The 14108-nt window shown below is 36.2% G+C and overlaps 1 protein-coding gene and 1 pseudogene across 1 annotated transcript in view; both read left to right on the top strand.

Moving 5' to 3' along the window:
• The window catches only part of Fancc (FA complementation group C), a 196551-nt gene that overhangs the window by 74392 nt on the left and 108051 nt on the right, over positions 1 to 14108 (top strand). The window contains 4 exon segments of the mRNA XM_010636140.3: positions 2364 to 2407; positions 2409 to 2606; positions 4378 to 4462; positions 6839 to 6933. Of these exon segments, the coding sequence (XP_010634442.2) occupies positions 2369 to 2407; positions 2409 to 2606; positions 4378 to 4462; positions 6839 to 6933 (417 nt within the window). The 5' untranslated portion in view covers positions 2364 to 2368.
• The window catches only part of LOC104870458, a 1281-nt pseudogene continuing 318 nt past the window's right edge, over positions 13146 to 14108 (top strand).

The following is a 14108-nucleotide window of genomic DNA, read 5'->3' as shown; positions in this document are numbered from 1 at the left end:
AAAAGGGAAAAGAAAAAAATGTGAGAGAATGAAAAGATGAAAATAAAGTGTTTGTAGATGGGGAGGGGAGGAGGGGGTGAAGGGAGGGCAGAGGTAAGGGGAAAAAATGAGAATCAAGACTTGCCATGTAAAGGTACATGATCCCAACAATGAATGTAACTGTACTGTATCCCTAAAATGTACCAATAAACTCAATAAAATTTAAAAAAAAGTGGATAGAATCATGTCAGATCACGTGTATTTATTTTGAAAGTAGTACTGACAGGCATTGGTGATGGCTTGGATGAGGAGGACAATGAGAGATAAACAGTCAGGGCTAATACATGGAGTTTTGAGTAGTATATGGTACGATAAATATGGTGAATGTTTAGATTATTTTTAATTTATTGCAATAAAAGATACATTGTAATTAATCCCCCTCAAAATCTTCCCACTCGCTTGGAACACATCCCATTGTTCTTGCCACTTTCTGAAGCAGTTCTGCAAACCCTCTTTATGAGTGTCTTTAGATTCACATCATGGTTACTTGGGTGTCCGGAATTGACCCAAACATTTATCTTTCATGGTTATTTTGACTTTGGAGAAGAAGCAGGAGTCACATGGTGCCAGATCCAGTGAATGAGAAGGATGAGGAAACATTGTAATATTTGTAGGAGCCTGCTTCTCTCTCTCTCTCTCCCTCTTCTCCCCCACTCCTTGTTTTGTTTTGTTTTGTTTTGTTTTTGATACCAGATAATTCAACTCAGGACCTTGCACTTCCAAGGCAGGCATGGGGCCAGTTGAGCTAAGTCCCTGGCCTGAGACTGCTTTTCTGTAGGATTGCACAGAGCAGCAGTCATTCTATGTTTGATCACACTTAGAAAGACAATATCAAGAACTACTCCAGAAAATGACAATAATAATTAGTAAGTGTATTTGAAATGAGGGGGAATGAATGGAAATGTGTCTTTTACAGTAATAATTTTAAAATTTAAACATTCACCATACACACACACACACACACACACACACATATATGGTTGTTTTGTTTTGTTTTGTTTTTTGGTACTGGGGATCGAACTCTGAACGTTGTGCTTGCAAGGCAGGCAGGCGGGAGAACCACTGAGCTAAATCCCCAGCCCTCTCCATACATTTTGATCACATAAGTGACATTTTGACAGTATGCATATATTTCCTTTACTATTAACCCTTTTTAAAAATTTTGATTACTTTTAAAAACTGTAAATTGTTAAGTACCGCTTTAAAACTTGTCTTCCTAGTCTACATGTTTTGCACTACAGCCAAATTGTACAGCCTTCTTAAATTTCTTTTTTTCCTGTTTAGTAATGGGAACTTTCTTTCTCAATATTTTTGTTATTTAGTAGCATTTTATCAGTTAATTATTACTACTGAGAAGGATTTAAGCTCAATGATTTAACCCTCACAGCACATTCTGTTGAAATGAGGTCTTAGAGTGTCATCCAGCCCCAGGGAACCAGGAGTCTGTGAAAGCCTGCACCTGTTAGGAAGGGGCCTCCCTTCCTGGACCCCCTGCTTCCGCTGCTTCCCCCAGGGCATGGAGGGGCACCAGGGAGTCCACTGGCCCACTCCCCCTGAACTACTCTTGTGAATCCCCACTGTGCTGTTGAACATGGACTTAAGGGTAGGAAGTCAGGCTTAAGAGATTTTATTTTCCATTACTTAAGACTAGTACACCTCCTTAATAATTGGAATGTATTACACTTTACTAAAATATGGCCTCTTGTGGACAAAATGAGATCATGTATGTAAAGCAGCATTTAATTAAGCAGACTGTTAAAATTGATGCATGTGAAATTAATTTTTTTTTACCATTTTCTAAGAAATGAGAAATTGGAAAGAAAATTTATTAGACAGTAATGAATAAAGGGTGGTTTTTTTGCACCTAAATGAGAAGCCAGAAATGCATATAAAACATAAGAACATCAAAAATATTTTTTAGGCACAGATTACTATTAAATGCTCATGGATGTTTTTGATTTCCCATTACATTAAAATGCAGTACTCAAAGGAACTTCATTTTCAGAACATTTAAAAATAGCTCAATCTTAAAAAGAAGATATAAAATATTATCAATTGTGATTTTTGTATATAATTAGTCTGTGCCTGTGGAAGTATAATGACTTCTAATCTAATGATACTATTCTTGATAAAAAGCTCACGTGGATAAACCAGAGCTACAGCTGGGTGACACATTTAGAAATGTTTCAAATATGACTCCGGCATACAAGGCAGGTGCTTTTAGTCCCTTAGAATCCACCTTCAACCTCAGTGGGCCATGAAGGCATGATCTTAGGGGTAGGAAGATCCTTTCTAAAATGCTTCGTTGGTTTCTTTTCTTACAGATTTGATGTGTGCTCCCCATTTCCTTCGATGCTTAGCAGCCTGCTATGCAAGGACATCACCTTTTCCCTTTTTTCAAGATGGCTCAAGATTTCATAGGCCTTGCTTCTGACTGCCAGTATTGGCTGCAGAAGCTTTCCGCATGGTACCAGGCTTCTACTTTGGAAACCCAGAAGGACATCTGTCTGCACCTCCCTCAGTTCCAGGAGTTCCTGAGGCAGATGTATGAAGCCTTGCAAGAGATGGTAAGTATAGTCATAGACTAAAATAATGAGATTATTTTGTGCCATCAGAGACTCCACCAGATTTCACGGAGCCAGGATGTTTGTGCTATGAACTTAAGATATTCAATTATAAAGACATACTGCTACAGACAAGAACTGGTTTCCTACTTTCTGATTTATTATGACATAAGTCTTTCTTCTTGGCAAGTTGTATTGTCACATGAGACTTCATGACCCAGCAAGTTGTTTTTATTTTTATTTAAATATATTTTAAAATTATTCTTGCTTTTTTATTTATTTATGGTGCAGGAGATTGATTCTAGGGCCTTGAGAATGTATAGACAAGTGCTGTACCATTGAGCTACACCCCTAGTATGAACATATTGTTTTTAAACAAATAAAACTTTGATACTTGTTTTCAGGTAATAAATGTGATTCTTTCCAAGGCCTTTGTGTTCCTCAGATCTTGAAAAGCTGACTGAAATTCTTGACTGTTCTCAAGTGAGCTTTCCTAAGACATAATATGATCTATTCTTATATTGAGATCTAACAATTAAGATACTAAGATCTTTCAAATAAATATTTCAAGTGATATTTTTGGTGAATATTAAGATTTTGAATGTCTTTACCAGTATTATATAATCTATTGTGTACAAAAATGTATGTATTTTTCTTTTGATGTAATAGTGCTTACTTTCATAATAGATGTTTTTATGACATATTTTCATAAAAGAACATATTATTTGTTTCATATCTATTTTAAAATTTCAAAACGAAAAGCTGGTTTCTCACTTAATGTAGGTATTCTCATGTTATCCTTCTCTTCTGTTAATCGAATCAAAAAGGAAATTTGAAGAATAAATTCTGTTGATGAGTTTACATGTCTTTCAAAATTGGAAGTAAAGATATTGTCTGTGAGAACAACCAATGCTAATTTTTACATTTGTTCTATGTCATAAGACTTATGTAACAAGACCTTAGTGTGGTCCCAGAAAGTCTAGGAATAGCCTTGTTGAGAGACAAGTGTGAGGAGTTTATTCCCACAGTAGCAGGAAATGCTTATTGTTTCAGCTGAACTGCCCTTTATCTCAGTTGGATCTTATTTTTGAACTTTTGTGAAAGGTAAAGAAGTGGGGAAAGGGCAAATTGTACAACAGCATTTTTTTTTTTAATCTTAAACTGTTTTCTATTTGTTTGATCTTTTTGTGTGTGTATTTGTCCCAGGGTTTAGCTTATAGATTAAGTATGATGTCATTTAGCATATAGTGATCAATATAGTAATAAACAAAGATATGTATCTTGATGCTTTGTATGCTTTTATTTCTTTTTACAAGTTCCAGCATTCTTGTCCTTTTAAATCCTTTTGAAAAGAACCTTCCTGGAGTTTGGTTAGAAATGGCTTATTATGCTAGAATAAAAACACAGGATTATATAGGATTATTAATTGTTAGTGATTTTTTTTACTCTTATGCAGTCTGTGTTATATTTAAGTAAAGTAGTCTTTCCTGACTATTAAATATTAGTAACATAAAATAATTTTGTAATAAAATTGATTTTACCTAATCATGTCATACATCTTAGTTTTGATGACCTGGCTTAAGGGTGAAGTTTGGTTGTTTGTTAAAATTTATTTGGATTTCTTACCTAAAAATTTTCTCTAATCTTTTTCTGTTGGGGGGGCTATTTTTCTGAACTATAGTTTTGAAGGATCGTTCAAGCTCCTGTAGTATCTGTTAGGCTTTTTGAGATGCCTGTTGTTTTTTACTGACCAAGATGTAATTTTCCTTTACAGGATTGTAATACAGTCATGGAAAGATTCCCCACAATTGGTCAGCTGTTGGCAAAAACTTGTTCAAATCCTTTTATATTAGCATATGGTAAGAATCCAAGATATGTCCTCTCAACGTACACACACTCACACACACCCATGCACACACGCACCTATAGGAAAATAGGGCTTCTTATTTTAGAAGGTAGAAACTCCCAGATTATTTATATAATACTTTTTTTTTGGTAGCCTCTTTTGCCTCCTCACTTTTAGCTCATTATAAAGTGAATGTACTAATGACACCAACTTCATTTGTTTTACAGTGTCATATTAACTCACAGTTCCCGTGTCATAAAATCATTCTTCAGAGTCTTGATTCTTTTTGGCTTTGCCATTATTTAGGGGTGACATAGGGATGACATTCTAGTTTTATCCAAGATTAGGAGAATTGGGGGACACTTTGGGGAGATATTCCTTTGCTGACTTACTGTGCCTATCTGTCCAGCTGTGCAGCTTCATTTCCTTTTTTTTCTCCCCGTAACCATACCACAAGTATTGCGACTGGGTCTTGTTACTGACAGTGCCTAAAGGCACTTGCTGTTGGGAGCCTGGACTCCTGACATCCATTCCTTTTCCCTCTGTTCTCCTTTTGTAATGTAAGGTCTTCCTAGGGTTGAGTTAGGGACCTCTCCTAGCATCCCCGCAGCCTCCAGAATCTCTCTTTCCACTGTCTGATGCCCTGGGAGACTGAAGCCTCTAGAGAGCAGGAGCTCTGGCTGTTTTCTGTCATCCTGGGCCCTGTCACGGGTTGCACAGTCACTTGTGGAGGAGCACATTTGAAATGTGAGGCTTGGATTGAGTGTATCATTAGCTGAGGTAACATTTCCAAATTCTTTAAAGTCAAAGATTATTTGCATAATTAATGACATTGGAAACCATAATAAAATGAATATTCCCTTTTGACTTTTTAAAGAGTTATGAAATTTCTCTTTTCTAGTCTGTCATAAGAGCCTTGAATTAGGTAGGAAAGGGAAAACACTCACATTTGGGCCTATGAATACATTTGTCTGGATGCACTGCATAGTTGGAGTCACTTACTCCTCCCTGCCTTCATCTGTCCCTGCTCCCCACTATGCTCCATCTTTCCTTGTCCCTAACCTTGTTCAAGGTCTTGGTCTAAAATGGCAAAATGAATGAGCCATCCCTATTTGCCCACCGGGCCACACTTTATATATCCCAGCTAAGCCAGCGTTTCTTAAACATCTTTGCCCAGAAATACACGTGTATGTGCAGATGTTTATTTCTACACGTACGGATAAATACACGTACACTTATACACCCCCATGATTAAACACATTTCATGAATGCTCATTTTTATATGCAATCACTGTGCTATTTGAAAAACTCATGTTTATGGCTCAGAACTGGTTTCACACCTCATACATGATGACCAAAAGTTTATTAAAACATAGAGCTAAGCTGATATGTTTGTTCAGATATTTCTTATTGGCAAAGCATAAGCTTATAGTTGCTGATGGAAGGAAATGGGTTTAAAAATTACTGTGTGCTTTGCTTTATGGGTGAGAATACAGTGGTAGTTTACTATAGTTTATATTGTCCTCAGTGTTAAGAAAGCCTTTGCAATCACTGTTTATTATATTGTAGAAAGAGGGAGTTAGTGTGTCACGTGAGTCTACAGAGCCTCAGTCCAGGTGCTGGGTAGCTAATCCTCACCTCAGTGGCTTTGTTTTGACATCCGAAGCTGCTTTGTTCCAAAGTCAGGTACTGACATCTTCAGTTTTTAGGCCTAAGTTTTGTTCTTACTTATGTTACAAAATCTCCACATGGAGTGGGTGCATTCATCACAAACAGGAAAAGAAAGTAGTTCCTCAAGTAAGTGTTCCCACCAAATATACAGTATTTTCATTATGGATTTGTTTAAGTTTTAAATTTTATGAGCATTTAAAAGGCTTCTATTTCATATTTTTATTTATATTTTTAGGTACTAAGCACAATTATATTTCAGACAATCCTTTTTTGTTAAATCTGTTTTTAACAAGCAAGGATATTTAGACAAATTAGAAAATTGAAAGATTAAATTGAAAATATTGACTACTGACATGTCTGTAGCAGTCATATTGCCTTAAAAAGGTTGAAATTACTAATGGTTTGAAATGTGAAATAAAAATACTGATCTTGAGAAAACCAAGTTCTTTCATTTCTTTCCATAATTCTCCTTTGGCTTTAAAAACTGCTTCTGTTACAAAAAAGGAGTTGGCCACACAAGGGCTTGAGTGTAAGTGATCCTGAACCCACAAGAAGAGAAAACCCACAAAGTTAAGTTCACACATGGTCCTGGATGCTTGCTCTGTGAACTTAGTAGTTTGAGATTTTTTCCTTAAATATGTTTTTAAAAGTTTTATACAGATTATCTGCTTTTTTTTCTATTAGATAAACCCCACACATTTTAGTTTTCCTTTTACAGATGAAAGCCAAAAATTTCTGATATGGTGCTTATGTTGCCTGATTAACAAAGAACCACAGAATTCTGAGGACTCAAAACTTAACTCCTGGATACAGGTAAGAGAGTAAATCTTGCTCTACACTGCTTTCAATTAAATTGATAATTAAAGTTACTGCCCTTTCTTTTCTTTCTTTTTTTTTTTTGTCTAGTTCTATGTTATTTTTAAAACTTTTTCAAGCATACCCCCTCTGTTAACATTATCTTGCTGAATGTAAAGTTGTCCAAGAGATTGCAGTTTTGCTTGAGTATGAATTCCAAATTATTCTGGTCCTTAGCATGAATTTTTTGTGGTACTGGGGATCGAACTCGGGTCCTTGTGCTTGCAAGGCAAGCGGTAGAACCACTGGGCCAAATCCCTGGCCCCTTAGGATGAATTTTGCCATACTAAGACCTAATGTTGAGCAGTTTTAAAAGGCCACTTTTTGATAATTAAAAATATGTACTCCATTTCTTTCTAGCAGTTGCTGTACTTTGAAAAAAAAAATCTCTCCTTTATATATTCCTCTACAAGTATTCTCTGCCTGTCTCAGAATCTATTCTGTACTGAGTTCAAAATTCAGAAGCATCCAGAGAATAGCAGTCTTCCTTTTGTGTCCTGAAGGTGATACCGATACTAGTGTGCGCTCAGATTTGTACCTGGTGCCATAGGGAACAAGGACAGGGGGCATTACTAGAACCTCTGCAGTAAGTCCTAGTCTTCTGGGAGCCACAATAGCACATGGCAAATTATAATTAGACAGGAAAGACAGAAAAATTAGACTTAGAGCAGCTGGGCTTTGGACCTGATCAATTCTGCTCTGGGCAACAAAGATGAAAGACCCCAAGCTTGCCACACATTTATTCAGTACATCGGGAGTAACAAATGTAACTGGTGACTCAGAGTGCAGCCCGGATGATAATCCTAGAATGGTGAGGAACTATGTATTCCTCCCCAGGATGTCTTCAGCTGATGTAATCGTGCCCTGGAGCATCACAGCATCACTGAACCATTGAGGTTTTGGCTGTGACCAAAGGTGAAAATGGAGTTGTCTCAACAAGCAATAGCTGGCCTGTAGGCAGGAAAACTAGTCCTAATCATAATTTCAGTTGTGAAATAATTTTTCCCCAAAATTATTTAGAATTGCTCCTGACACAGTGCCACTTGACCACTGCTACTCACATTGCCCAATCCTTATCTGTGGTATGAGTCCATAACTGATGACTTCCTGCCTTCCCCCCATCTGTTTCTGCTTCCTCTAGAAGAGGACATGGAGGATGGAGGATGTGGTAAGGCTGGGCCGCATCTGCCTGCCTCCATGCTAGCTGTTCTTTTCTGTTACAACACTGTCCTGCTACCACTGCTCAAGACTTGCTGATGCCTGTCAGGCTTCATTTAGTACACACGTGGTTCTGAATAGTTGCTTAGAATTACATCAGTCATACAGCTTCTGCTCACAGTTATGTCTATCAGTCTGACTGGTGGTATTGCATTCACTGTATTTTATGATTCCTTTGTTTTTTAAAAAAAAATGCTAAGAAGATGAAAACAACACTGAGATTCCACCTCACCCCAGAAAGAATGGCTGCTATCAAGAAATCAACCATTAACAAATGTTGGTGGGGTTGTTGGGAGAAAGGAACCCTTCTCCATTGTTGCTGGGAGTGCAGACTGGTGCAACCACTGTGGAAATCAATATGGAGATACCTCAAAGAACTAGGATCAGAGGTCCCACTTGACCCAGCCATCCCTCTGCTGGGTATCTTTCCAAAAGAATTAAAAGAATCACACCACAGTGATATACGTGCACCCATGTTCACAGCGGCACAGTTTGTAATAGCTAAAACTTGGAAACAGCCCAATTGCCTATCAGTTGGAGACTGGATAAAGATGTGGTTTTTCTATAAAATGGAATACTAGTCAGCCACGAAGAATGAAAAACTAGTCATTCATAGGAAAATGGTTGCATATTGAGGCTATACTCAAGTGAAATAAATAAGACACACATATAAATACTGAATAGTTTTTCTGGTGTGAAAAACTAAAAGTGTAAATAAGATCCAAACTGTATAACTGATAATGTAAAATAGGAAGAAAAGGGCTAAAGGTGTAGGGGAAGTGGGAAGGGTAGGAGAAAGGAAATAAGGGAAAAGAAAAAATGGAAACAAAGTCTTTGTGAATAGGGGAGGGAGGAGGGGTGAAGGGAGGGCAGGGGCAAGGGGAAAAAATGAGAACCAAGACCTGTCATGTAAAGGTACAAGATCCTGATGATGAATGTAACTGTACTGTATACCTAAAATGTACCAATAAACTCAGTAAGATAACAAACAAACAAAAAACTAACATGACAAACACGTATTTGCATTTTTCCTAGATTGAAAGAATAGAAGGAACACAAAAAGTAAAAAAAAAAAAAAAAAAATTGAGCAATGGAAGGAAAGAACATAAATTTTAATTTGAAGGAAAATTCAGATAAAGGGCTAAAGGAAGGAATTGATAAGTAGGATTAGCGAAAAAGGAGCATGTCCCAACTCAGACGAATATATCCTGCAAAACTGTTTTTCAGAATTGATGGAGAAATAAGATACTTCCATGACGAAGAGCAATAATGAAATTCATGACCACCAACCCGGCACTTAGGAATATCCTGGAAGGAGATAATGCCAGAAGGTCCCATAGAATGAATATACCAGGTAGGGTGAAGCAGTTAAGTAAAAGGCAAAGGAAAGAAATCAGCAAGAGAAAAATAATGTAGTGGCTGGAATGAGTCAACACCTTTCACTAATAACTCTCAATGTGAATTGTCTCAGTTTCCTAGTCAAAAGACACAGACTGGCAGAATAGATCAAGAAACAAAGTCCAGTAATATGCGAGAAACACAACCCCAAAAGAAGTTAATTGACTAAAAGAACGCAAAACAATATTCTATGCGATGGGAACAATAAAACAAGCAAGAGTAGCTATTCTATTTTCAGACAAAGTGGGCTTTAAGTAAAAACTGATCAAAAGAGGCAAAGAAGAATACTACATATTAGTTAAAGGAGCAATTCAACAGAGATAATAATTATAAACATATATGCACTGAACAATGGCAAACCTAACTTCAGAGAATAAAAACACTAGTGGACATAAAAGGTTCACTAACACCAAGGCAGTTATAGTTTAACCCAAACGTTTGAACAAATTAGTAGATACCCACAGAGCGTTCCACCCAACAAAAATACAATAAACCTTTTTCTCAGTGGCACATGGAGCTTTTTCCAAAATAGACAACATACTAGCCAAAAATGAAAATGAATAAATACAAAATAATCATGCCATTCATATTATCAGATTATAATGCAGCAAAACTAGAAATCAATGGCAAAAGAAACCATAGAAGTTACGCAAATACATAGAATTTAAACAATATACTCTTGAATAATCAATGGGTCGGTTTCCTAGAATTAAATAATAATGCCAGTATAATATATCAGAGCTCATGGGACATAATAAAAGCAATCCTAAGGTAGAAGTTTATAGCTTTGAATGCCCACATTAGAAAAGCAGAGTAAGGGCTGGGGATTTAGCTAAGTGGTTCTGGCGCCTGCCTTGCAAGCACAAGGACCTGAGTTCGATCCCCAGTATCAAAAAAAGAAAAAGAAAAAAAGAAAAACAGTAAGCCCCAATAATTGACTTAGTCATGTACCTCAGTGCCCTAGAAAAACAAGAATAATTCAAATCCAGAGCTAGGAAAGGAAATTATAAAGATGACAGTAGAAATCAGTATTATGGGAGTAAAAACATGATACAAATAAATAATATCAGTGAATGGAAGAGGTGGTTCTTTGAAAGGATACCCAAAATAAACCCTTAGCCAAGACCCAAATCAATGCAATTAAAAATGAAAAAGGTGAAATCATAATGGACACTCTTGAAATCTAGAAGATTATTGGTACTTTGCAAACCTGTCCAATAAATTGGAGAATTTAGAAGAAATTGATAGATATAAATAAATTATCAAAACTGAACCAAGAAGATATTTAGAACCTGAGTAATCCAGTAACAGGCAGTGAAACTGAAGTAATAATAATAATAATAATAATAATAATAATAATAAACAACTTACCAACTAAGAAAAACCCAATTCCTAACAGATTCACTGCCAGATTCTACAAGAACTTCAGGAAAGGTCTAATATCAATAATGTACTCCTGAAATTCTTTAATGAATTGGAAAGGAAAAATGTACTTCCAAAGTCATTCCTGGAAGTTAGCATTATCTCATATCTAAAAACAGATGGGGATTCAATAAAAAAAAAAAGAGAGAATTGCAAGCCAATCTCTTTAATGAACATAGATGTAAAATTTCATAACAAGATATTAGCAAAGAGAATGCAACAAATCATCAAGAAGATCATACATTGTGATCGAGTATGCTTTCTTCCTTGGATGCAAGGATGGTTCAATATACACAAAATATGTAATATATCACATAAACAGAAGCAAGGGCAAAATTCATATGATTCTATCAATAAACAGATAACACAAAAAGCCTTTGACAAAATCCAACATCCATTCTTTATAAAAACTGAATAAAATAGTCATTGAAGGACCTTACTTTAATCTGATAAAAGCCACTCATATAATTGTTTTGTTTTGTTTTGGGTACCAAGGATCAAACTTGGAACCTTGTGCTTGCAAGGCAGGTGGTGGCACCACTGAGCTAAATCCCCTGCCCTTGCTTTTTATTAGTACATGTTTACATTTCTTGTGAGGAACTGATACATGTACATAATGCATCTTATTTCCTTTTCTTGTTCCCTTACCCTTCTCTCCCTCTCCCCTTCATCCATCTCTTGAGCCTCTTTTTTTAAAAAATAAATTTGTAATACATAATGTTTATATTCTTTATGTGGAGTTGGAACATGTACATAACACAACTTAATTCCTTTTTTTAATCCCCTTTTTTTCCTCTCTTCCCCTCTCACTCCATCTCTTGATCCCCTTCCACTTTGGGAAAGATCTATTTCCCTACTCCCTGTTATTTATTTTTTACTTTACTCTTATTTTTATTTTAGGTTTCTTAGAGAAACCACACACTATTTAAGCTTGTGTTTCTGATTTATTTCAGTTGACATTATTGTTTCAAGGTGCATTCATTTTCCTACAAATGACTCAAGTTTATCTTTCTTTATGGTGGAGTAATACTCTATTGTGTGTAAATACATTTTCTTTAACCATTTATCTGTTCATGGACATACAGGATGCTTCCAAGATTTAGCTGTTATAAATTGTGCTGCCTCAAACATGGGTATGTATGCATGTATCACTGTAATATGTCTTCAGCTCTTTCAGGAAGACATATAGAAGAGGAATAGCAGGGCCAAATGGAAATTCTAGTTTCAGTTTTGATAAAAACTACCACCAGAGAAAAAGAAAAGGCTTTCCTTCTAAAACCAGGAACAAGACAAAGATGTCCATTATCATAAGTTCTGTTCAACACGGTCCTTGAAACATTAGCCAGAGCAGTCAGGCCAGAGAAAGAAAGAAAAGGAATGTGTATATGAAAAGTAGAATTCAGAGTATCGCTATTTGCATGTGACATGATCCTCTACATAGAAACCAAAAATATTCCATCACATGACTCCTAGAATTAGTAACCAAATTACCAATGTAGCAGGATGCAAAATCATCACACAAAATCATTAGCTTTTCCGTACACTAATAAACTCACTGAGAAAGAAATTAGGAAAATAATATTATTCACACTAACATCAAGAATAAATAAATATTTGGGAATTAACCAAGGAAGTGAAAGATCTCTACACTGTAAACTACACTACTCTGAAAGTGGAAATCAAAGAGGACGTCAGATAATGGAAAGATATTCTGTTTCTGGATAGGTAGAGCCAATATAATCAAAATAGTTATGCTTCCAGAACTGTTATACAGATTTAATGTAATCCCAATCAAAATGTAGCATTCGCCAAAGAACTAGAGAAAAAAAAATCCTAAAATTCATATGGACCTTGAAGAGACCCAGAATAGTAAAAGCAATCCTAGGTAACATGAATAAAACAAGAGGTATTACAATCCTGGATTTGAAGTTACATTTGAAGTTACAGAATAGAGGATGTAGAAACAACCCCAGGTACATCCAGCTACTTGATCTTTGACACAGGTGCCAAAAAATAAACTGGAGCCTCTTAAATAAGTAGTGATGGAAAATTTGGCTGCCCAAATTTTAGAGAAACCTCTCTATGTGTTCTAAAATAAAATAAAAATGGATCAAATATCTAAAAGTTAGCACAGAAATATTTAATCTGCTGGAAGACAAAACAGGTTAAATTCCTGAAGACATTGACATACACAAGGACTTTCTGGATACAACCCCAGTGACACAAGAAACAGTACCAAGAATCAACAAATGTGAACATATCAAATTAAAAGGCTTTGCACAGTGCTCTTTGTAGGCTGATAGACATTTACCTAGCCTAGTGGAATAGTGTGATGCTAAAAAATCAATCAGTACATGTGGGAGGGTTGAGGACAATGGGAACAGCAGGAAAAGAGAAAGGAGAGCAGTAGCAGAAGAGCAGGAGGAAGACTTGGAGATGAAGACGATTAATGTGGAGTTAAGGAACAGAGCCCAAGAGAAAGTGACAGATTTAGTCTTTCATAATTGCCTGTGTATCCATGGGGAAATTGAGGGCCTCAGTAACGCTTTTAAAGAACTAGAATTTCTGAATATGGCTAACATGGGATTAGGTTCACTGGCCCAGCTTCCTAACCCAGGTAAACTTAAAAAATTGGAACTTAGCGACAATGCAGTTTCTGGAGACTTGGAAGTTTTAGTAGAGAAATGTCTATATCTTACCTACCTTACTCTGAGCTGGTAACACAATCAAAGATCTGAGTACAATAGAAGCTCTGCAAAATCAAACACTTGAAGCCTTGATTTGTTGAACTGTGAGATCACAAACCTGCAAGATTACTGAGAAAGTATTTTGAACTGCTGCAGCAAATCACATGGACTTAGCTGGATATAATCAGGAAGATAAAAAAGCACCAAACTTAGAAGAGGAGGACGACGAAGATAATAAACATGAAGCTTATCTACCTGTAGGGTTGGAAGAGGAAGAAGAGGAAACAGGCTCAGAAATAGGAGACGTAGAAATGGGCCTCCCATACTTAATGAAAGAAGAAATTCAGGATGAAGAAAATGATGATGACTTTGTTTTGTTTTGGTTGGCTTTTTTTTTTTTTTTTTTTT

Source organism: Fukomys damarensis, unplaced genomic scaffold (assembly GCF_012274545.1).
Source record: "Fukomys damarensis isolate Sample0158 unplaced genomic scaffold, DMR_v1.0_HiC HiC_scaffold_27, whole genome shotgun sequence".
In the NCBI taxonomy this organism is placed as follows: Eukaryota; Metazoa; Chordata; class Mammalia; order Rodentia; family Bathyergidae; genus Fukomys; species Fukomys damarensis.
The sequence above is the reverse complement of the archived record's forward strand: the minus strand, read 5'-3'. Positions and strand labels throughout refer to the sequence as shown.